This window comes from Ascaphus truei, chromosome 2, assembly GCF_040206685.1.
Source record: "Ascaphus truei isolate aAscTru1 chromosome 2, aAscTru1.hap1, whole genome shotgun sequence".
NCBI classification, from domain to species: Eukaryota; Metazoa; Chordata; class Amphibia; order Anura; family Ascaphidae; genus Ascaphus; species Ascaphus truei.
In genome coordinates this window covers 240671902-240696890 of record NC_134484.1, presented here as the reverse complement: position 1 = coordinate 240696890, position 24989 = coordinate 240671902, and the positions used below count along the sequence as shown (strand labels likewise).

At 40.1% G+C, this 24989-nt stretch overlaps 1 protein-coding gene across 1 annotated transcript; it reads right to left on the bottom strand.

The window, feature by feature from the left end:
- Window positions 1-681: 681 nt before the first annotated feature.
- On the bottom strand, window positions 682-2292 carry LOC142488646 (uncharacterized). The gene is made up of 2 exons (XM_075589072.1): window positions 2219-2292; window positions 682-1855 (listed from the first exon to the last, which is right to left on the bottom strand). The coding sequence occupies exons 1-2, from the start codon at window positions 2265-2267 to the stop codon at window positions 849-851; spliced, it is 1056 nt and encodes a 351-aa protein (XP_075445187.1). The 5' UTR covers window positions 2268-2292; the 3' UTR covers window positions 682-848.
- Window positions 2293-24989: the final 22697 nt, after the last annotated feature.

Below are 24989 nucleotides of genomic sequence, written 5' to 3'. Positions count from 1 at the left end.
TCACAAGGAAGCATGAAGTGTATTAGTTTGTGTATACCAGTTTATATAGTACTATATATATATATATATATATATATATATATATATATATATATATATATATATATATACACATATATATACATATATATATATATATATATATATATATATACACATATATATATATATATATATATACACATATATACATATATATATACACATATATACATATATATATACACATATATACATATATATATACACATATATACATATATATATACACATATATACATATATATATACACATATACATATATATATATAAATATACACACTCACACACTCACACTCACACTCACTCAGTGTGTGTGTGTGTGTGTGTGTGTGTGTATATATATTATTATACATTCTGAGATGTTATAGAAACGAACACACAACTGATTAAAGGACAAAATTACAATGGCCAAGCAAGGCAAAGGTAAGTAATAATTTACACATAATCCTGCTGTACACGTACAAGAAAGATGTTTGCACTTACTTAGGTGTTTTAATAATTGCATGTGACTAATATGCATATGCAATTCTTACATCAATTAACACACCCAAATGCAATGTTTTGCTGCAAAGTCAATGGCAGCTTCTCTAAACTTAGCAACTGGCTCCTGGTGGACCATTACTGAACAGACGATTACAACATAAATATTTATAACACAATTAATTATGAGTGTTAACATTTCCAAAACTTCACGTGTACAAGAACATAGTTGAAAGTTTGGAAACAACACAGTCTTCAGCATACATACAATAGTAATTAGATAATCTGAAGTCAACAAAACAAGGCCAAAGACATATTTTCTGAATTATAACATTTTTTTTTTTTGTTCCTTTTGCGAGCGAGTAACAGGCCTGCTTGTTGTCTCTTGAATTTTCCTTTTTCTTTTGCCACCAACTTTAGGCACAACAGAGCCACTTTGAGTGGCCTCTGGCACTTCACGGGCAGGGCTTGTGGCCAGTGACTGTTCACCTACGGGGCTTGTGGCCAGTGACTCACCTACAGGGCTTTTGGCCAGTGACTCACCTACAGGGCTTTTGGGCAGTGATTCACCTACAGGGCTTTTGGGCAGCGATTCACCTACAGGGCTTTTGGGCAGCGATTCACCTACAGGGCTTTTGGGCAGCGACTCACCTACAGGGCTTTTGGGTAGTGACTGTTCACGGACAGGGCTTGTGCCCAGTGACACATGTGAGCAAGTTGGTAGACACTGCACAAGTGATGGTTGGTCTGTTTCATGTGTGTCTTGTTTTGTTTTTGTCGCCTCCTTTGTAGGTGTCTGCTGCTGAATTTGTACAGATGGCAGCGGTAGGATGTCATCAGGAACCTGCACAGCAATGTCTGCTACTTGACCGGTAACATTTGGGCCTGGTGAATGAATATCAGATGAATGTGGTGAAAACTGACCTGCATGAACAGATCCTGGCTGGGAGGTGTTGAATTGTGGTACATTAGTCATTCTCCAGTAATTAGCTTGTGTTTGCTGAACAACTAATGCTTCGAATGAGGTGTTGATTTTTTGCAACTGTTTAGGCACTTCAATGAAGACTCTGTGGAGATGTGCCAATTGTGATACTGTTTCTTCCTGCAGTCCAATCATCCTTTCCAGCACTGTCATCATGTCTGAATGGCGACGATTTTCTGCGTCCACTATTTTTCCCTCTGAAGCTACAATTGCATCGTATGTGGAAGTTGATGGACGATTTGGCGGTACAACAGTTTCTATTGGCACCTCTTCATGGTCACATGATTGTATTTCAGTCTCTTCTGTGGCGTCATCCTCATCATACTCATCATCCTCATCACCATGATGTTCTAAAAAGAAATGTACACATTATTAAATGGCATGTTAATGTATGCTGTGTTACTATGTAATTGTACTGTGTCCTAAGTAACACCTAACATGTTAGCATACGTTTTATAACCTCATTAAAAACTACCTTGACTTACGAATAATGTTTGGACTCAGTATGAAATATGAATGAATGAAAAGTTGCTCTAAACTCAGAAGTCCTACATGATAATTAACATCACTAACACAATACATGTTGCCTTACACTTAATTTTCACTGACACTAAGTAATCCTATTTAAAGAAGATGTGCAAAACAAATAATGCACATGACAACATAACATATAGAAGAGCACATATTATATGGCCAGCAAATGATACACTCACCTTCTAGTAGTGTTGAGCTGGCTGACCCAGGTGAAGACACTTGTTCCATCTCAGGTGACACATGTCCTCCAGGGGCAACTATATATAACAATAACATAAGTTTTACATTTACATGTGTAAATATTGAACAAACACTTATTGTATGTTCTGTATTTATGATTAACTAACAACATCAGTTCCTTAACCGAAAATGTGTGTGAAAGTGAACATAAATAGTTGTAATAACACTGTACATGCCTGTGTACTTAGAATTTTTGAGTTCCCTAACATACAACATACTATGTTTCTGCAGTAATGCGTGAGGATAAATAGATTAAATGAGTACATAAAAATCATATGTTGTGTAGTGATATCAGTATCATAATGTACATAACTATCATGAGATGACCATTCACAATGGTTATCATGAAGGTGGTCATATTGCAAAAAGTGTTGTTTTTGGTAGAGGATATGTGTGGTACATTAATCGAAGATGTGGCACACCTGAATGTGGCTGTGACTCAACAAGACAACACATGCAGTGTGTGATAATGTGTCGTTGATAGTAGTAGTTCAACTATAGATATGAGTGAACTAATGTGTGAGGTACGCTTTGATAAGTAATGAGTTGTTGGGGCATTTAGTAGCTAAAGTGAAGCTTTCAAATGAGTGTGATTAACTTCAGTTGTGCTAGTCAGGTTGTAAGAACGGTATTCACTTCCCCAAAAAGCCTAATCAGCCACACCTTTCAATTACTTGAAACAGGTGAAAATGGTGTGAACTAAGTTGACCCTAAAATGAGGCTGTAATTAGTGTGTGTGCTGAACCCCACCCCCTCTGTTGAAGTGTATGCTGTGATGAGATATTAATTGCAGCTGCTTTAACACAATGGTAGATGAGCTAAGTAGTCATCTGCAGTGTTTAAGTTATGAAAACAATGACATAACATATGATACGTGTGCCTCATTATGCTGTCTGTATATGACATAAAGCAAAAATGGACCTTTTCATAAGCAACTATAGATGTGTTAGTGCCAGTGATGTTTGTAGGCCGTTACATGCAATTTCTTTGATGCATGCTTAAAATAGGCAGTAATGTCATGTTTGTCGGAGTAAAATCAATAAAATACACAATAATATGATACATATTTCTGTTCTGTACCTGTAGCTACTAATAATTTCTCATGAACATGTGTTACACGTGTACTACCCTGTTGTTCCCCATCTTCGCCCACCATCAATTGCTTCCACTTCAGCTATGCATTTTGGGAATTCACATGTAAATGAGCACGCAATGGCACGTGCTATATTAGTTACTGCTTTTAGTAGGACTACTACATATATGTCTATTTTGAGATATATATATACAGAATCAGACATATACATATATAGATGCAGGTATGCTTATATTGTGAAGACAGTATAAAAAGCAGTGTAAATATGCAAAATAACTGTAAGCAACGACACGCCTAGTACAGTAATATTTATCACCTGCTGGAAATTGTGACGGATAAATTCCAATGTCACGGTCACCAGCCAAGCCTTCCACGACGACGGTAAGTAATTTTGGCCGAAGCAGCTCCTCCAATGGAGTCAATATGAGACGTTGTGGTGTGGGCCCACCTCCAGTGCCAGTAGCATGCACTCGTTGGTCTTGTATTTTCTTTTTCAATTTGGACCTAATATCATCAAATCTTTTCCGACAATGATACTTGTCCCTGACACTATTCCCACAGGCATTGACACCAATGACTATTGTGTCCCACATTTCTTTTTTGCTTGCTGCACTTGTCCGCCCTTGAAAAACATATAAAAGATATGAGGTAAATTAATAATAATATAAGCACCAGTTTCCTACACTGCTAGCTGTTCCAAGAGATAGCAAACATGCTGTTTTATGTGTAATATGTGCAGCACATGAGCATTCACTACTAAACCTATACATGTAAGCAAGGTTGCATTCATATTGTATGCAGTTCTGGCAAATTGACCGGCTGTGTTTATTTGTCCTTGTAAGGCATGATAAAAAGCTGTGTTTCCACACTAATGAACATAGAAAGATATTGTGTACCCATATTTGCATATGAACAAAACTCAGATGACCTAGGATCACATGTATTTGAATAATAAATGTAAAGTTACACTTACCTACTAAATGTCCATAGAGACTGTCATAGTGCTCCAGAATGCCAGTGACAAGAGCCCTATTTTCCTGGTCATTGAAGCGAGGATTACGTGGCTTCTCCACACGTTTTTTCCGAGCAGGTTTAGGGTCAGAGCTTGGCTGGTGCTGACTGGACTCTCCTTCTTCCAATGGAAGAGCCTCCAAAAGCTGGCCACCAGCAAGCACGCCACCACCAGACACCCCATCAGCAACTGCGCCACCAGCAGCACTCCCAGCACCAGCACTCCCACTCCTAGCACCAGCACTCCCACTCCTAGCACCAGCACTCACACTCCTAGCACCAGCACTCACACTCCTAGCACCAGCACTCCCAGCACCAGCACTCCCACTCACAGCAACAGCACTCCCACTCCCAGCACCAGCACTCCCACTCACAGCAACAGCACTCCCACTCCCAACAACAGCACTCCCACTCCCAACAACAGCACTCCCACTCCCAGCAACACCACTCGCAGCACCAGCACTCCCACTCCCAACAACAGCACTCCCACTCCCAGCAACACCACTCGGTGCACCAGCAACATCACTCCCCTGAACAGAACGTTCACTCCGACGCGTACTCGCACGAGTAGCACTCCCACTCCCACCAGCATCACTCTTCCCACGCTTTGCGGGCATACTTCCAGCACTCACAAAAAACAGACAAGAAATGTACAGGCAATCACACGACCCACTTCCACATATACAACAAGACAAAGATGTAAACAAAACAACAAAGGACAAAGCTCACCCAATACACAACAAGTCTCTCAGTCAATATGCAAATCTTCAATCGTCCAGCTCTGTGCGTCTCTCTCTCTCTCTCACTCCCAACAACACAGAGAATGATTAGCAGTACACGTTGCCTTTAAATATGGCGCGCAATCAAAAACATGCTTGTTTCGCCTGATTCAGCAAGATTTGTGATTGTGCAACCTAACAGCACCCCGCCACGCACGCCGATACACCTGTGTGTGATCGGCTCATCATCGTGAGAGTGGGCGGATTTGTTTTCTGGTTGATTTTGAATGTATTCGGCACTTACTGCATACGGAGAGGGAAAAACGCCAATAACATGACTAATCGATAAGCTTGCCGATTTCACATAATCGTCGCTTACTGCATGAGGCCCATAGTATCAATAAAAACTTACAAGTTCAATCACATGGACGGCATATATTCCTCACACCACCGATGATCATGAAACAAGATCCATAGCGTATCCTCTAGTTCGCCGACCCAGACCACCACATGGTCGCCAAACTGGAAGCAGACCAGGGCAGACGTCCCAGGGCACCCTGCAAATCCCATGAGAGTAGCTGCCTAGCTAGAGCAGCACTTCCTTGACTCACCAGTGGGAGAAATCTAAGCCTTGTCCTAAACGTGCTGTCACACAATGTTCTAATTTGTGGACCCTTCAAGAATCCTCTACGCTTCTTCAGGATAAGGGGTCTTACACGCTGGGTAGTGTCCCCTTTGTACGGACAAAATTGATTCCATTGGCCCAGACAACTTAACTTAAAAACAATAATTGGACAATTGCTCTAATATACACCGGGGTTTAGTGTTATCTAAAAAGGACAACTACAATACAACACATATATACAGCATTAGAACCCTAAAAAGAAGGGTATAACAAAGCTACAACAATTAAGATTAATAACAATAATAAACCACAATCCATTCCTAAACATTATTAAATATGACAAACTATTAAAAATTACAATAGCCTCACATGCATAAACTGCATACCCAAGGATAATCTCTATTCACTGATCCAACCCCCCCCTAATCACTGCCAACCCAGCCCGTAATATAGCAGGTGCGCGTGCTGCGCCGTGCGCGCGAGGCAGTTATAGTTGGCTGTGGTTAGCCAGCAATTGTATGCTAGGGCACTACACCCCACACCCTATTTCAGAAAGGGGTTTATCTCTATCTGTTCATTTAAAGCCCCCGGCGTTCTACTGTGCAATGAATATGTATACAAAATAGTTTCTTCTGAAGAAGTTTGAGATCCCTATCTCCGTTTCTGATGTCTCGCATAACTACCTCTAATCCCCTAAAATGTAATACCTCTACTGAACCATTGTGAGGGTCAAAGAAATGTTGTGCCAAATTATGTATCTTTTTTCCTTTTTCCAACAGGCGCTTTGCATTATTTATGCCATTGACATGCTCACCTATTCGTACATTCAAGGGTCTTATGGTTTTCCCCACATAATACTTGTGGCAAGGGCAGTCAATTACATCAACTACAAAATTCGTAAGACAAGTAATACATTGATTAATTTTATAGTTGCTCAGTACTACCATCTACAAAGGTCTTGTCAAAGGAAGGAAGAAGGAGCGGCTCAGTGAGTAAAGACACTAGCTGGCACTGAGTTTGGAGCAGGGGAGCCTGGTTACATTTCTGGTGTTGGCTCCTTGTGACCTTGGGCAAGTCACTTTATCTCCCTGTGCCTGAGATACCAAAAACATAGATTGTAAGCTCCATGGGGCAGGGACCTGTGCCTGCAAAATGTCTCTGTAAAGTGCTACGTAAAACTAGCAGCACTATACAAGAAGATGCTTTTTTTTTTTTTTTGTCTTGTGACGTAAACCTACACATAATACATTTTCCACAACTGTAGTTTCCGACAGACATCCCTAAGAATTGATTATTGGGAATAGTTTTAATAGGCTGTTTTAAAGCGCTAGGTGCTAAAATACTTTTTTGACTCCTAGCCTTTCTAAAAAGTACCTTAGGTTTAACTGGTATTTTACAGATTCGACTGTGTGTTGTGTTATTCTCCATTAAGAGAAAAAGCAAATGTGCTTTGCCCTGATCTTCCCATAGCGCAGCAATAAAAAGTAATTTATAGTAAATAATGGACCACTTATTTCCTTGCTGTGATCTAATCCGGACAGTTTTTCTTACTTCCACATAGAAACTGGTGTTGAAGGTGTAGTCCCACGTAAGAAAAATGTGAATTATTATCATAATATGATGACCCTTTAAGACTCATTATGTCACTGCCATAGTCCAATTTGATGCTACGTACATAGGATTGTACCTTTAAAAATATCTTCCGTAAACGGCTTCAATTCACGATTAGCATGGTAAATTAAGTGTTAGCAAAACCAGGGCCAAGTAGAAAAACAATTAAAAAGAAAAAGGATGGCAAGCTTCTTTAATAAGTGTTGTACTAATTAGCTCCCTTTGTTGTTTCCCCCCCCCTCCCCTTGTAAACAGCTTATTCTTCTTAAATGAGAAGTTTGTATGTTTTTTTTTCCTTGGAAAAGAAAAAAATATTGATCTTACAGAAAGTTCCCTGCAGGCTTTGGTTTCTGTGCAGATCACGTATTGATAATCAATGGCAGACATGCATTGGAACAGTTCAATCTGGGATCTGGGTTTCTAAATGGGCATAGATTGTTAAAAACCAATGCCTGATGTTCTGTGAACATGATAAACAGCTGTCTCTGAATCCCAGAGGAAATGTTGCTTACGTACATTTGCACTTTTATATGGGAACTTGCTTGATTTCTTAAAGCTGCACTTCAAGCTGCCATTTAAAAAAAAAAAAGAAAAAAAAGCTGGGTGGAAGACCATGTGACCAGGATGTAATTGGTGCTCTGCTAGAGAGAGGGCAGGGCTCAAGAGTCATTTTCAGAAGAGGAAGGGGATGTGACTTTGTAAATGATTGCTAAAGAAACAAAAAATGCTTGTTATAGTAGAATACATTAAAAATGTCTTGAATTTTTTTTAAATGCTACAAATAGTTCTCATAATACAGAACTGATTTATTAAAAAAAAACAAAAAAAACACTCATGTAGGATATTGCTTGAACTGCAGCTTTAAATAACCAATGGCACATAATTTTTAATTCCAGAATTCACCAGAATTGAAGACTTAAACTGGGAAAAAACATATAAAAAGGTTTATTGGGAAGGTTGTGGGGGGGGGGGTGGGGGGGGGGAGGGGGGGGGGGGAGGGCGGGGGTGTTCACTGAAGGGGGCCATATGTAAATGTGCCCAAAATGTGCATCTAACACACAGTTTGTTTTTTGCTACAATCTGCGCCAAAGAATTGTGTTAAACCTGTCTAACATTTGATGCACATGATAAATCAAGGGGTCTATGTGCTAAATACATTGTGGCGCAAAATGAGAGCATCATTTTTGTCATGCATAGCTTATATATAATAAAATGTGTAAAAATTGTGCAGGTCTCTTTCTTGTTTAAAAATCTTCACCAGATGTACATATGATGCATCCTGGAGCACGAAATGGTGCATTGCATCAAAACAAGTATTCCAGTGATTTTATACACAAACCTCTAATGGTTTGTACAAAATCAGACGTAGCTGAGATTTTTCATGCATAGAAAATAAATAAAAAAACAAGAGACCCAGATTCATCACTTTGTACATTTCACTAAATTGACTGTTTTACCTGGTGAAGGGTTAAACCCCGAAACTTGAGGGGGATGATCTTTGTTCGACTGCACAGGATCTGCTTTCTGACATGACTATAATATACAGTCTGGAAACACATTGTTAACTCCTTGTATAACCAATGCATTCAAACTGCAAGATGCAGTGCATGGGGCTAAAGAGGTAAAAAGCTATTTAAGACATCGATGCTTAGAAATACATGATTCAAATACCTTACTACACATAATTTCTTTAAATAAAGCACTGGCAAGATCAGATGGCTTAAAGATTAAGGGGGGAAGGTGGGGGGAGGGGATCGACGACACAATCTTGTTTATTAAAGAAACAACTCCACCACTGCTTCTGTAGGATTTCTATTCTTGGATAGTCAGGAGACGTTGATATGTATATTTTTAAAACATATTTTTATTTAAATAAACACATTTTTATTTAAATTAACACATTTCCAATTTCTTTATTTGAAGAATGAAATGCAAATAATTTAAATAAACATTAAGACCAAGGCTTTTTAAAGTGAGGTCAACCTAAAAATGAGTCTGATTGCATAAAGTATGTTGTAGGCGTAAATGTGGATATATATCAATTGAATTGAATCGACGACTGTTTTAAAAATGTTTAAACAGCTGCAAATTTCCCCAAAAATCAATGCTACTGTAGTATAAAACTGAAACAGAACAATGATAACTTAAAATGTGAAATCAGAATCACAGTAATTGGGTTAAATTAAAGAATACACAGATCCATTGTAACATATGCTTTAGAATTACATGCTTTGATTACTTTCTAGCACAGTGCTTTTCAACAGGGATTCCTAGGAAGCCTTGGGCCCCATGCAGGGTTGCCACCTTCTGTTGATAGCTAATCCATTGAATTGTTGGTATTCAATTAAAATGTTTAATTAATTAATCAGATTTTTTTATTTATATATTTAACTTTCATTGCCTTGCATCTCCTCCTGCATAGTCCCTGTAAGGGTTCCAGTCAAGGGTTTTGCTGGAACTTGCCCTTACGTGACCATTACAGCCATATCTTATCCTGGCAAACCTCTTCCTGAACTTGGTAATTGGCTGCACCTGTTCCAGGGGTTTATATAGCAATCAATTACTGTCAGCCTCTGCCTGAGCAGGGTATTCTATCCCATGTGTTCCTAGACCACGAGTGCCTTTTTACTTGTTACTGTGCCTTGTTTGTTGCCGACCCGGACCTTGCACTTCTGCCGCCTGCCTTAACCCCACCCTGTTATCCTGACCGTGCATCTCTGCAGCCTGCCTTGATTTCTGCCTGGATCCCAACTACAACTACTCTGTCCCCTGGCTCTGGTCGGTGATCATTTACCCCTACCATAGCTCTGCTGGGTCTACTTCTTGGGTCCCTGCTGAGGTAGGGAGGGTCGTGTCCCTCCAGAGCCAAATCCTGCATACTCACTCCAACCCCCTAGTTACATTTGAGCGGAAGATGGACACCATGTCTGCTATGCTGCAGACCCTCTGCAGTCATTTCTGGGCATCCGTTAATGCTCCTAACCCCCTCGGCATATATTCCTTTCTTTTTCTTGGGGCCCCCAAGCTAATGTTGCTGTCCAGGAGCCAAAAGATGAATTTTCCATGACTCCTGTTTCAAAGTCAAGTATACATCTCACTGTTTCCTCAGCAGTACATGCTCTAACCCTTCCTCGTTCTAAAGCCCTAGATTTAAAGGCAAGTCCCACTTCATTTGACTCCCCTGCAGTGTTTGTTATACCTAATATTAATTCTAAGACTCCTGCTTTAATGTCTAGTCTCCCTTTCTGCGAACCCCCTGCAGTGAGAAAGAAAAAAAGAAAAACAGCGCAAAAAACTCACAGTGTAGTATTTAACAATTATATTGGTATATTAGATCAGCGGGTAAGTATTACACATACATCAAATATGACATACTAGAGCATGACTTGTTAGGGACATGTTACCACAAACAGCATCTCCCACACTGCATCGAGTCCCACGGGTAAAACCAGATGAAGCGTGCAGGATCCCTTATCCACGGAACACCAACTCCTGCTGGCGGACTGGGTCCTGGTCTGCTAGGCTTCTTGCATCTGTGGATTGCATCTGAGCCTTTCACTGAGCCCCCAGCTTTGCTACCACTCTGCATGTCCAGGTATTTATACTCTCATAAAGAACTGTATCTATGTATATGCAATCAGCTGAGCAGTAAGTCTTGGCATTTGTCTTGACGATGCCTGTGATTTTACCGGAGTCTTCCTTTGATTCATTCTGCATATTAAGACTTAGAGTACCAGTAATTTCTGTCTCAGAAATGGTACTCACTAAAAAACAGTCTTACCTCAAGTCTACTACCCACCCGAGATGTTTCTGCAATAATTCAAGATCTACAAGATTTCCGATCAAATCAGGTTCTGTGCCCCTGAGGTCTCTTCTGAAGGGGGGGATACAGGAAGGGTTCCAGTCCTGGACTTTGCTGTAAATTGCCCTTACGTAGCCATTATAGCCATCTATAATCCTGGTAAACCTTTTCCTGGACTTGGTAATTGGCTGCACCTGTTCCAGGGCTTTAAATAGCAGTCCATTACTTCCAGCCCTGCCTCAGTATGCTATTAAATCACGTGTTCCTGTGGATTCTCTGTTGCCGACCCCACTGTGACCGCGACCTTGCACCTCAGCCACCTGCCTTGACCCCAGCCTGTTATCCTGACCATGCATCTCTGCAACCTGCGTTGACCTATGCCTGCATCCCGATTACTCTAAGAGGACTGTCCCCTAGCTCTGGTTGGTGATCATATACAACTACCTTAGCACTACGGGTCTGCATCATTCTAGTCCCATCAACATAGCTCAGTGACGTCAAATGGCGTTACGTTGCCATGACAATGTGACATCGTTACGTTACGCATTACGCATTACGTTGCCATGACAATGTGACATATGATTCCTTAATTAAAAATGGGTTAAAAACACTGTTCTAGCATATCATTTTACCATCAGATGGCCTCTGTTACACTGAAAGCAACAGCAGGCTAGTTGTTCACTGAGCACAGGGCATAATGCAGTCAAACAGTTTGTGTGACATATGCAGTTTTTTTATCTTCTGTCAATGCTTTTGTTACATACTAAGATACTATGCTCTGTAATTATGCTGTCTTCACATATATCTGTAGATGATCTGCAGTTTAAACTGTCCACCCTTGAGGCCATTCTAGTGGAAGAATTTGTACTGTATCCACAGTAAGTCTTTATGATCTCCTGAGAAGTCACACATGGTTATCACTACAATGAAGAAACGCAGGAGTCCTCTGCTAACTGATCATTCTATTGAATAAGCTGTTCCCGGCTTTAGGGTAAAATTACTTGGATATCCCTCCCCACCCCCAACCCTCTTCTTTGAACACTGAGGTACAGACCAGCATAAAATGATATAGCTAGAAATGTATTATATCTCTCTTAAAAGGTTTTGAGAAAGACACAAGAAAGCAGAGTTGCTAGATATATTCAAAGCTCTGTTTTAACTTTTTTAATATTTAAACACATTATGGCCCTTTACTAATTGTTGCTTTTCTATTCCCCAATATGGGCCAGGAAGCACGTTGTGCAATAACACATCTGGGTAAATATGGGCTTAATCCTTAGGCAGCAAAACCTTTGTTTCATATGAAGCAAGTGATTTCTATTTTTTTTAATCAAAAAGATCTAAACGTTTTGAATAAAAATCACAAGACTACAACACCATAAAAAGTAAGGTGTGAACCACAGCACAGAGTATCAGGTATTGCACTTTAAGAAGAAGTATGGTGTGTTGTATTTAAATCCCTATTTCTTGGAAGCTTCCAGTTTCCAGATTCAGGTTGCACTGAAATTATATGAAATTCTCTCTGAAATTCTCTCTGTACACACAGGGTAATTCTACATACTGTATGCCATAGCAGCTTTCGTTGCCATTTTGAGCCCAAAATACCCATCAAACTCTATTGGGATTTTCATCCATAAACAGCCGCTTCAGAGTATATAATGTAAGGCCCGTAGTGACATACCTATTCTGGGATAACCAAGCTATTCATTATCATCAGAATCAGATTCTATTCACTGAACGCCATATTATGAATTCCAGCTTTCAACATTCTTTTTATAATTTCAAGGCTTATATTCACTTACTCTTTAAAAATAAAATAAATATCCGAATTCATAATAAAAATGTGACCTACTTGAAATTGATATTTACTGTTCTACCTCCTTTTTTTTTTCAGATTCAATTCATCTTATGTTCATTCTTCAGCTCAGTGCCTGTAGCTAGCATACTATCCTACTGGGATTGATACTTAATAGGAAGTACTACTCAATTTTCATTTTTAGCACTGAAAGTGCCAGATGGTCCTTTGGTGGTGTTTTTCCATCTTTGTTAGTTAAAACTGAAAACAATAATCCTTAATATCCATCAAATCCATTTCTCTATTGGTGAATTAAAAAAAACATAGGCCCATGTTTACTAAGCACCGCTATTCCAGATGGCTTCCAGCGCTGGAGGCCGGTATGATCCATTTGCTTGAATGGCCCTAAACGTGTATTCTGGAGCTGGATTGTGTCTTAAGGAAAAGCACTGCTTAGTAAAAGTAGGCCATAATGAGCAGAACTAGGCTTACATAGAAAATTGTTTCCAATCTAGTTTTTGTTAAATACATGCTCTCTTTTGCTTGCATAGAAATTTTTGTATACAGGTAGTCCTCGCTATCCAACGTTTCACTTTTCACTTTACAACGAGTGGCATATCCAACGCTTTACAATGCAACCCTAAGGGGCGTTTTTCGACGCTGGAATGCGTTATTCGATGCCTGAATGCGTTATCCAAAGCTCACCGCCACTGATTAACATGGGACTCACTTTACAACGGTTTCACTATCCAACGCTACTTCCAGAACGAATTCCATTGGATAACTGAGGACTGCCTGTATGTCTTTTCATAGAATTTCTGATAAGGGATTTTTATTTCTGTGTTGCTTAACGGAATGCAGCGTGAAAATGTCTACATCAAATACAAGAAACTTGTTTATCTCAAATTTACACATTTTACACCAATTTCTTAGTCTGATCAGAATCAGTATTTATTGAAACATAAAAATGAAAAAATTATGGCAGATTACCTAAATACTGATACATGCAACTATAATATTGGCATCTAGTCACATCTATCTCATCCTGTTACTCCATATAACCACTCCTGAAATGTTCAACAAGATGAGAAAGCACAGAGCCATGTGACTGCATGGCCCAGGCTCCATTCCACACCCCTCACTGAGTTTTCCTGAGCTCCCTCTCTTATTGTTTAAATTCTGTGCAGTTGTGTGTGTACTTATTAAAAAAAATAATATATATATATAATTAATAATTGTTTGTTCTTGTATAGCACTGCTAGTATTATGTAGCGCTTTACAGAGACATTTTTGCACACAGTTCCTGCCCCGTAGAGCTTACAATCTATGTTTTTTTGTTGCCTGAGGCACAGGGAGATTAGGTGACTTGCCCAAGGTCACAAGGAGCCGACACTGGGAAATAGGTTCCACTGCTTCAAACTCAGTGCCAGTTAATCTCTCAGTCTCTCTCTCTCAGTCTCTCTCTGTCTCTCTCTCCCAGTCTCTCTCTCTCTCTCAGTCTCTCTCTCCCAGTCTCTCTCTCTCTCTCTGTCTCTCTCAGTCTCTCTCTCTCATTGCCTCTGTCATGGTGGCTGGTTGGGGGGTAAGTGTGGGGTAACTTTGCCAGACGAAGCTCAGTGATACGGTAATGCCTGGTGGTGGCATGAATTGGCGAGTTAGCAGGGCTCATTGTGCTTTGGGTACCTGGGGCCCATCTCGCTGCTGACGAGTCAGCTGAGCGGCTGGGAATGTGCAAAGCCTGTTTCTTAGGAATTTACACTATGCATCAATGGGAAAAAAGGCGTGCCTTTCATATAGCAATGTATTCATTAAGTTTCTGCATCAAATGTAAGAAGCTCCTTATGAAGTTTCATATCACTCAGAGAAGCATTACCAAGGCGTATGAACATCAAGAAAATAGGAAGGGATGCCAAAATTGCACTCAAGATTCCATTTTGTTTCTAAATCAAAATATATACAACAGTATGTGTGTTAATAAAATATATCAATTAGGGGTTCCAACAGTTAGCAGGTCGATGTAATAGCAGTTGTATATATTTTGCTTTTGTAGTAAAATGTCATCGTTAGTGCAATATTAGAACCTCTTGCTATTTTTTTTTCTGCTATTTGTGTAATTCTGATTCCTTGCACCACCTTAATACTTTAGGCTATTCATTGCACATTCTGGTCTTTGAGCAAGACTTTACATTATTCTGTTTTGTTATCCTAATATAATATGTATGCCATATATCTCCTCCACGATGCTCCCCAAATCACAAGCCAATGCACAGAGGCTAAATTGGAAGCAAAGAACCTAGAACACAAAGGGGTAAATTCTCTTTATATGCCGGAGCAGCTATTTATGCCATTTTTTGGGCAGTCATCTTTATAGACATTCATGGGGACTTTTGGCCAAAGACAGCCCAAGCAGCTGCTGCAGCATATGTGTATACAATATAACCCTAAGAGTTGTAGGATATGTCTTTTGTCAATAGATCATCCAACCATCACAAACATTTTTAATTCATTTTTGCATCTTAGCCAAACAAATTTTGGGGGAAAATGAACCATTGAACACGACAGTTGCCAGTGTATCACTGCATCAGTTTTTTTTATATCTCACTCATGAGAAATACTCACTTATTGAAAGTCACTAATTTCTGCGATTGTTTAGGTTTTCAATGGTGTGCCGTTTTCTAGATGGTAAAATGATTCCACTAAGATGTGTTTTTAACAGAAACGCTTTAATCACATTCGTTTTGGGTTGCTGGAACCTAACAGGTGGTATCAGGTGTGGACAACAATGCTTGTTTTTTTTTTCCTATGGAATTCGTATACCTTGTGCTAGGCTTAAAATAAAAAACAGTGCTAAGTATAAAGATGTTTACTCATATAACTTTTTGTTTGTTTTCTTTTGCCCTTCTTGCACAATGAGACTTAGGTTAACATAAAAAAAGGAAGTTATAGCCAAAAGCCATGCAATGGTCAATTGATGACAATCAAGCAACTGCAGTGCTTGATTTCCTGCTAGTCACTTGTGTCACTTCAAATTTGTTCAGGCCAAAGGCTGTGATCATCACAGAATATTTATATCTGAGAACATCCTGGGGTTGTATCATCAGAATCCTCACCATCATACATATTTCATTCTGCTATCTGAAGATAAGGAAATAGGTAGCAGGTGAAAGATCGGTATTGATAGCTTAGCTACAAAACTAGGACACGCTGAAAAAAATTCTCGGGATGAAGCCAGCTTGTCAATTGTGGTTATTGATTACATTAAGAGTAATGTCAGCAGCATATTAGCATTTTAGACTTGCTCACTTACTGAATACCTATCCTACTAAACTGATTGGATTTTGGATGAGAGCAGAATGAGTAAGAGGGGAGGATTAGAGTAATTCTGTCTGCTTTATGTTTACACTCAAGTAATTTTATTAGTGTAATTGTGTTAAGGTGGTATCAAAATAAATCTCTGAATTAATTAAAGTTAACACACCTATGGTCGTCCAACCCTTTATTCTATCAGTGCTAAAGGACCTGAAACACAAGGTAGTATCCTTCTCACCAGCATTGAAATGGTTTAACTCGTTATTTATGTGCAGTGCATTACAAAGCATTTGCTTATTGTATGAATGCTGAGTCACAACTGGAGAAGCAGCTCCTAAAGAGAGTTACGTTCTGATGCCCCAATTCAGTATGTTGTGATGATATATTCTCCATGCAGGGGCATGAGATAGATAAAAAAAAGTGATAGATGGGTTGGCTCTGAGAAACATATTTAATGAAATCAACGAGATCTTGAAGTACAGTCATGGATATCTTGTTATAAATAAAGACATATTTAGAACTAGAGAAAGTTTGGGGATGGCCCACCATGAATGGAGAGTCTAGTTATTGAGAAAAGATGATTCAAATTAGGATAGGGCAAAGTTCCCCAACAATACTATGATAATCTTAGTGCTGACGTTATTGACCTTGGCATACTGTATTCAGTATGTAGCTGCAAAACCAAGAGAAAACACAGTGTTTCTGAATGGCAGACCCTCCCATCATTACATGTACTACAGTGAAACAAAATAAGGTACAGAAAACCAGTGTAGAAATGTGTCTATAGATGTGGCAGACATGGCAGATACCCCTCCCAAACCTGGAGTATATCATTGCTGCATCCTCTAAAGCTTCCACCCTTCCAGGAACCAGTAATCTGACTGGACCTTGCTCATGAACTGGCTCAGCTGGTATTTTTGCTACCAGAAGTTCTTATATTTCCATTGCTAAATCAAAACCTGTGGTAAAATTTCAGACTTACAGAAGTATAAAGCGTTTTTTTGTTTTAGGGGATGAAAAAGTAGCATGAATGGCTACAGCAACATTTATCAATGCACTGTATCCTGCTTGTGAAAAAACAGGTTACATTATTTCCTTGAGGCGTATTGAGGCACCTGGGATAAATAAACACTGTATTGTCTCAGAATGGTGAACTTATACTATCAGAATCCTTCCGATACATTATTTAAATTAATGTTTAATGTCACTGAGTTTGTATACTGCAACATGACAACACATTAATGTGAGGCTTAAAAACTTGCATTCGCAGGTTTGCGGAGGTTAGCAAATCCTACTTTTTTTTTTTTACTAATTATTTAATGTATTTAGTTTCATGTGAAATTAACTAAGGGTTGATAAAAAAAACCTAGAAAATAATAAAAAAACTATAGAAAATGAATTCTCTATAAAGCATCTACACGCCCCAAATAAAATTTTCCAGATCTGTGTGTTAACTGCTGCAGAAAGTAATCATTCTGACTATGAGCCTGCAAATGAAGATACATTACAGAGAGGTCACCCATTGCTTCTTGCACAGCTTTTCAGGGACTTTGGAAGGTTTTATTTTACTATAAGTCACAACTTGTACAACTTAACCTTGAACTGGGAATGCACAGCAAATGAAACCATCAATAAATAACTGTTTCATTTCATCACTTATATAATGAAGAAGTATGTCACCCTTTCTATTACACAAATCATGTCTGTCCATTTTGCAACCTACTAACCAATTATCAATGCTAAACCCTGGCATACTTAGGATGAAACAGATCTCTATTGTCCTTTCCAAGTAAGGGTTGTACCATTTAATTGCACTGGGCTCAAGTTTCGGGATAATATGTACAGAAAATAAAAATATCACTTGTGAGCATATATACATGTCTGAGACAGGTCTGCAGCCCTGCTTTTCACCATTATCCCTTAGCCTACAGTGCTTCCAATACAGCCAGGGATCCTGGGTAATGACATGCAAATGAGCACACATTGTCAGGTTCTGCTTCATGTCCCTTTTAACATGAACCCCTATAACCATATGACTGCCGTATTACACAGCTTTTCAGCACAGCCTGGATTGTAAAAGATCCTATAGAACAGGGGAGCACAAACCTTTAGTGCTGTGCCCCCCTGTCTCTCTCCCCCCAGCACTCGCGCCTCCCCGCCTACCATCATCCGCGTCAGATGACGCTGTGGGGTCATGTGACGTCATGTTACCCGCGGTGTCATTTGACGCGTGTGATGTCACTTCGCATGGCGACGCGGCATAATTTGACGCCACGTTGCCATGGCGACGCAACACAGCCGGCTGAATCCCGGTAAGCAAACAGTTGCAGGGGCCTTACGCGATTCCTCAGCATTTAATTTAAATGCCTGGGGGAAGAGGGTGGGGCCTCTGCAACTGCCTGCACCCCCCAAGCAAAATCTCTGGCCCCCCCTGGGGGTCGCACCCCCCACTTTGCGCACCGCTGCTATAGAACTCTCTAAACTTTTAGGTTTTGCCAAATGGTTCCCTAACATCGGCAGCATATATGGGATAGTCTGTGATATTCATTCAGTTGGGCTTTGAAAAGATACAAAATTTACTGTATAACATTCTGAACAAAGCATTAATATTTGTAAATGAGGTGTTATGTGGACGAGTTCTCTAACTTTATTGCACATTCATTATGTCTGGTGGTAAACAGTACTGCAACCATTAAAGTATTTTTTACCTGTCTCAACGGGGTACTTTCTTGTCACCATAAACATTTTACTTGGCAATCATAAATGTAATGGTGGAACAGTATTTTCTTGCTTGACAAGCTTGAGTGAGTATCTGCTGCAGTAATGTATTCAGAAAGGGTGAGAATAATATTGAGTGTGATAAAGAAAGTAAGATTCCAAACGCTTGGATACTGCAAGGGCCTGTTTAGCATAGATTGGGTTAAAGATACATTGTAGAATAATTGAATTTCCCCTATTTTTAACCACAAAGTGAAACCCACCACCAGATAAGCAGAGGTATTTTTTAAAAGTTATTGATATGTGATAAACTGATTTAGCAAAGAGCAACATTTTCTGCTTCCTGCAGTGCTAAAGCATTTTCTATTATTTCCTGCTCCGGAAGCTGTCTCATCAGAGTTAACATTGTTAAATTTCCCTGAGGCATTTTGGTGAAGATGCATTAGCAATTAGGCTATATCTGGATAACCTTAGTTGTTATTAGTACGTCCCCATTGAAAACCGTAAAAAAGAGCCACACTTGGTGCATAAATCCTAGACCCAAAGGGAAGAGAAATGTGATTTGACATTATATTATGACAGATTTCCAAACGTGAGTATTTCCATTGGCCAGTCTTATCACAGAACAAATCTATAATTTTTTTATAGGAGTCTATTAGTGGTCATTTTCTATGTTTCATTCTTGATAGCAGCTTACAATGTGTGCGATTCCCATTTTTTGATTTGTGGTAATTTTAAGTAGAAATCACTCAAGTAGAAGTAATGTTACATGAACAGATAAAGGGAACTAAATCGTCCCAATGAGCCTAAAAAAGCTCTCTCCTTGAACTAAAGTGAAAAAAGCAACAAACATGTTAAAGGTTTGTTGTTTTTTTACAGCCAATTACCAGCTTCCATGACCCACATGGACAAAGGACTTTGAAACCACAGCTGCAGCGATCTGAAACCCTTCTGTCTACATCTACTGTACGTCACTCTAAAGGCGGATGCCTGATGGGGTTCCCAAACATCTGCTACCCTCTGCACAGAACCAGAATGCTAAGGGTTAGTATATGTGTTTGGTTACTGCTGTGTTTTGTCAGCTCCATACTCTAGAATGTTAATGACCCACGAGGACAAACCACAGCTGAAACCACAGCTGCATTCAATCTAAACCCCTTCAGTCTACATCTGCGTCGCCCCAAAGGCAGACGCCTGATGGGGTTCCCCAAGAGCTGCTCCCCTCTGCACAGAACCAGCGTGCTAAGGGTAAATATCTGTATTTGCTTACTGCTATGTTTTGTCAGCCCCACCCTCTGGAATGTTAATGACCCACGAGGACAAAGGACGTTGAAACCACAGCTGCATTCAATCGGAACCCCTTCAGTCTACTTTTCTGCCGCCCCAAAGATGGACAGCCTTTGGCGCAGCCGAAGGTCAGCTAAAGGGTATGAGCTGTTTGCTGATGTTTGGTGATGTTAAAGCTGCTCTAGTTTCAATCTAAAACTCACCCGCCATTTTATCCCCCGTACCCAATTTTCAACTCTAACTGTCCATGAAATGTCTGTGAATTGACTGTATAACCTCTGTTCATTTAATGTAACCATGGATTGTTATCATAATTCTGTGTCCAGGACATACTTGAAAATGAGAGGTAACTTTCAATGTATTTCTTCTTGGTAAAACATTTTATAAATCCAGATTGGCATTGACTCTCTGTCAATGCAGGGGTTAAAGAGTTACCATTTTTTAGTTCCTGATAAAAAAAAAGAAACCTAATTACCCAACGTTGCTTTTCTTTATGTCTCCAACTCGGGAGGACAGACTAATCCAGTTCTGTTTTCATTTTCACTCATCAGTTAAAGCATTTTGTTGAGAACAGTGCACTAAAAATAAGGACACAAAATGGAGTAGGGAACCCACACTCAAACACAAGCAAATTACAAATTGAATCAGAATAAGTGTATACAAACACTGGGCGCAAATGACCAAAAGTAACACAGAGACATATAATAAAATATGAAATTTGTGAAGCATATCAAAAGATGAATACTTAGCTCAGCTCACACTGTATGGAGGAAACTGGCAAAAAAAGGTAAAAGGCAAAAAAAGGGGTGCGATGGGAGGGGTGTCACATACGGCACACCTGTGAGCACGTGACCTGCATGCAGGACAAGGGTTAATACACAGCTCGAAAGCTTCCCCACTTTTCACCTCCGCAAAGGTCCCTCAAATGAGTAATATCTCTGCTAAATCTGTCCCCATAAAACACCTGTCACGAACAGCACAAAAGTGGGCACATAACTTAGATATGCATCCAGGGTTAATACAAACGGCTACTGTAGTCAACTCACCGTTCGCCTGCGCAAGGTAACTCCAATGAGTTAATATTAACCTCGTACTCAATTGCAATCACATCTATATGCTTCTACCACCCGAGCAATGCAAATAAAAGATGTAATATAAATAAATCTACCAGGATCTCAGGTCCCAGCTTATGATAGAAAAAACTATGTACTTAACACACAAAAATATGTTGTAGCAAAATGTGTCCGAGAATGTAAATACTCTCTCCAGAGCATGCAATCAGCTCATTCAAAGCACAAAGCATAATTTATTAAATGTTTATATATATATATATATATATATATATATATATAAATACAGTGCTTAGATTACAGAAAAAGTATTACAAGAGCATACAATTACAATAAGTGCAGAACAGCTTCTCAAAATAACAGGATAAAACTTAAAAAGAAATCCTTATACAGTATATTACCCAAATGTCATAGGTTATCTCCCAGAGAGGTCACTGGCACAGGAAGATGAGATATCAAGTGTTTGGTCCAAACACACCTCTGTTGAAATCTGATTTTCATAAACCCTTGCTACGATTTAAGTACAATTTTCACCATTGAAAGAACATAAGCCCACCCCCATCAGAAATCAGCTGTTAGATTGATAGTTTTACCACAGAGTAATAAAAAAAACCTTACAAACGACGTTTAAACTTTTCCTCAATATCTAAATGCATTCATAACTTTCCTTCTGTAATACTTACACACACGTGAGCTACATCGACAGATTCAGGCAGTCATTACCGTCGCAACAAGACGAATCACGGCCATTAATCTAATTTTCAGTGACAAAAACCTGACATGTCTATAATTATTATATGCCACTCGGTGAAACGGATTTACACATGCAACTCCCAGTATGTTCAGCAGATGACGTCACATGTATGTTCAGCAGATGACGTCACATGATATTCTCATTTTTAAAAAGTCACTCTTTGGTTGAATACTTTCTTAGTCACCCCCCATGAACCTTGCAGAACCCTCGAGTGAATGCCTTTGGGATCATGTTTATAAAATTGTCAAAAGGGTCATAATTTATTGCCATCTCTAGCAAAACAACTGCACTTATCTTGAGATTCTAGCGGAATTAAATCAAGGTGGGCAATGTTTTGCAACTACCCCATCCTCAGCCCGTTCCCAATGGTTCTAAAACACTTCAGTACTTACCTTATATGGTTGCCTGTGTGAGAATCCAGTAGTAAGTAACCCAACACCACAATGGGAATAAAGTAATGCCACATTTTGGCATTACTTTATTTCTGTTGTGGTATTGGGTTACTTACTACTGGGCTCTCTTTAGTCCCTTCCTTTTATTCTCTTTCTGATTCAATTTCTCGTTTGCTGGTGTTTAAGTGCGGGTTCCCTACTCCATTTTGTGTCTACATGTATTGAGGGATTGTGGGGTCCCTTTGGGTTCCATGCACCTTTGCTACACCTTGCTACTTACCTTGGAAGTGCTGATTCTCAATATTGTATTTGTAAAAATAAGGACAGGTTCAACCTGCTAAACCGTCTTGTTGCCATATGGTTACCACATGGTTACCACTACTAAAGAAACCGGAGAAAGGCGAACTTCCCATTTTCAATTATTATTTTTATTTAATTAAGCTAATCATATAAATAATAGCTGGAAAAAAATATATATTTTGTGTATTAAGTGGACTAAATGGACCAATGGCGCTGACATGTTTGAGGACTGAGGACTTAACATAAATCAAAAACTATAAGTATTTTTCATTATATTTTTAAGCTTTTGTTTGTAAACATGGTGAGCTGAGACATGGAATGGGTACTATTTCCTTATTGTGCAAGACGGAATTTTGCACAGGCAATGCCCTTCTATCTTCTTAACTTCATTGAACTCACACAGGGACAGGTTGAGTAAATGTATTATTGACAAGCACTCCCCCATTCAGAGGCCCTGATGAAAATACATTACTCTTTCATTTTCAAAGAAACCGAAACTGCCAAATGAATGCTTTAAGTAGGATTTCCTTAAAGATAGGGCGACCACATTTGTCCCAGTAAAAACCAGGACAAAGTCACGCATGCGCAGTTGCAAGCACTAACTGCGCATGTGCAGTTGCACTCGTGACTGCACATGCATGAAAGGTGAGTGTTGACTGCGCATGTGTAAGAAATCTACTCCTGGCTTTGATTCTAGCCTTGCTGATCTCTGCAGTTTACAAAGTCTCCCTCTGGCAATCAATGGCATGTTTGCTGCCTCTCATTGCAGCTTCAGCCCTGTGCTCCATTATTGGAGGAATCATACACCTCCCTCCTGTGATTGGCTCGCCGCCCTTTATATGCTGGGCTCTCGCACTGATTCAGTGCCGAGCATAATCTTTCTCTGGACGTTACTGTGTTCTGCCACAAGCCTCCTGGCTTGCTTCGTTTGTTTACTAACTTCTCTAGTTCTCATTATTAGTTCCTGAGTATCCTGAGACCTGCTGCTACTCTCCACGCAGAGGTCTGTGTTCCTGTGTTCCTGAGGTCTGCTGCTACTCTCCACGCAAAGGCCTGTTTTGGACTCCTGTGCTGAAGCGCTGGTTTTTCCCCGGCGCTGCCCTGCGGTGTTCTTCTGCCAGTCTGCTGTCTCCTCCTGCAGACACCGGCATCATGAGCCGAGGCCACTCCTCACGCAGAGGTCACTCCCGCGCTCACGCTCCTATGCTGAAGCGGAGAGCTCCTGTCCACCCGTTGCTGAACTCCTGCCCGAATAACGACAATGCTGCCTTCTCCGATCCTGACCCTGGCTTCTCCTCAGATTACGCTGCCTTCTCCGGTCCGGACCCCGGCTTGTTTGACCACGAACTTCGCACTCCGAATCCGGTTCCGAGGTCTAAGGTCGGTGATTATGCAACCCCACCTCAGCCTCGCGGTCCAGTCCTGGTTTGTGGCGAGCACAACTGTGACAGCATGCTTGATGAGCATTTGCCGGTCGCTTATGCGCATGCGCAATCGGTACTTGCAGGCTGCACATGCGCAATAAGGACTTGCCAACCGCTCATGCACATGTGTGATCGTTCCAAGAGAAAAAGAGGCCGCGCTCGTCTGATGTCTTCAGGGGATGTCTTTAGAAAGGGTGAGGGTTATGCTCAATACGAATTGAGTTACACTTCAGGGCAGAAGTGTAATATCAGCACGCTAGAGGCACCGGTTTCTGTTAGTATTGCCATTCCTTCCCCTTCCGCCGGCTGTTGCCATAGCTTTGTCAAGCTGACGAGAGCCCGTCCACCACTTTGAGTGGTTAGACTTCCGGTTCCGGGTTGGGGACCCTGTGAGAATCGGTAGTGGCGGTCAAGTGTTTGTGCAGAGGATTCATTGGCAATCTTTGAATGCAGATACCCATGGTAGCCTCATCGTGTATGCGGTTTTTCCTAAATGTAAGTTAATATATGCTGCTTTTTTTAACAATAAATTGACTTGTTTTAACCCTGGAATCTCTTCTTCTCTGCGCTCCAACTCCTTTTTCTTGTACATGTGTGATCGTAGCTTGCGCATGAGTGGCCGCCAAGTGCCGACTAAAAATGAGCGGCCAGCAATGAGAGGAGTAAAAACAGGGATTCATTAATTCATTCCACCTTCATTGTGCTGTCACACGCATATCCAGATGTCTACAATCAAGATTATGTGAGTACCTTGATTACTCCTGTTTATTCAATGTGGGATCCAACTCCAGGGTACTGTT

What these genes read in the sequence shown, in the direction of transcription:
- LOC142488646 (XM_075589072.1), bottom strand. Translation starts at nt 2,267, where the DNA reads ATGGAACAAGTGTCTTCACCTGGGTCAGCCAGCTCAACACTACTAGAA. An exon ending in CAGCTCAACACTACTAGAAG is followed by an intron (nt 1,856 to 2,218) that starts GTGAGTGTATCA and finishes ATTTCTTTTTAG; the next exon opens with AACATCATGGTGATGAGGAT.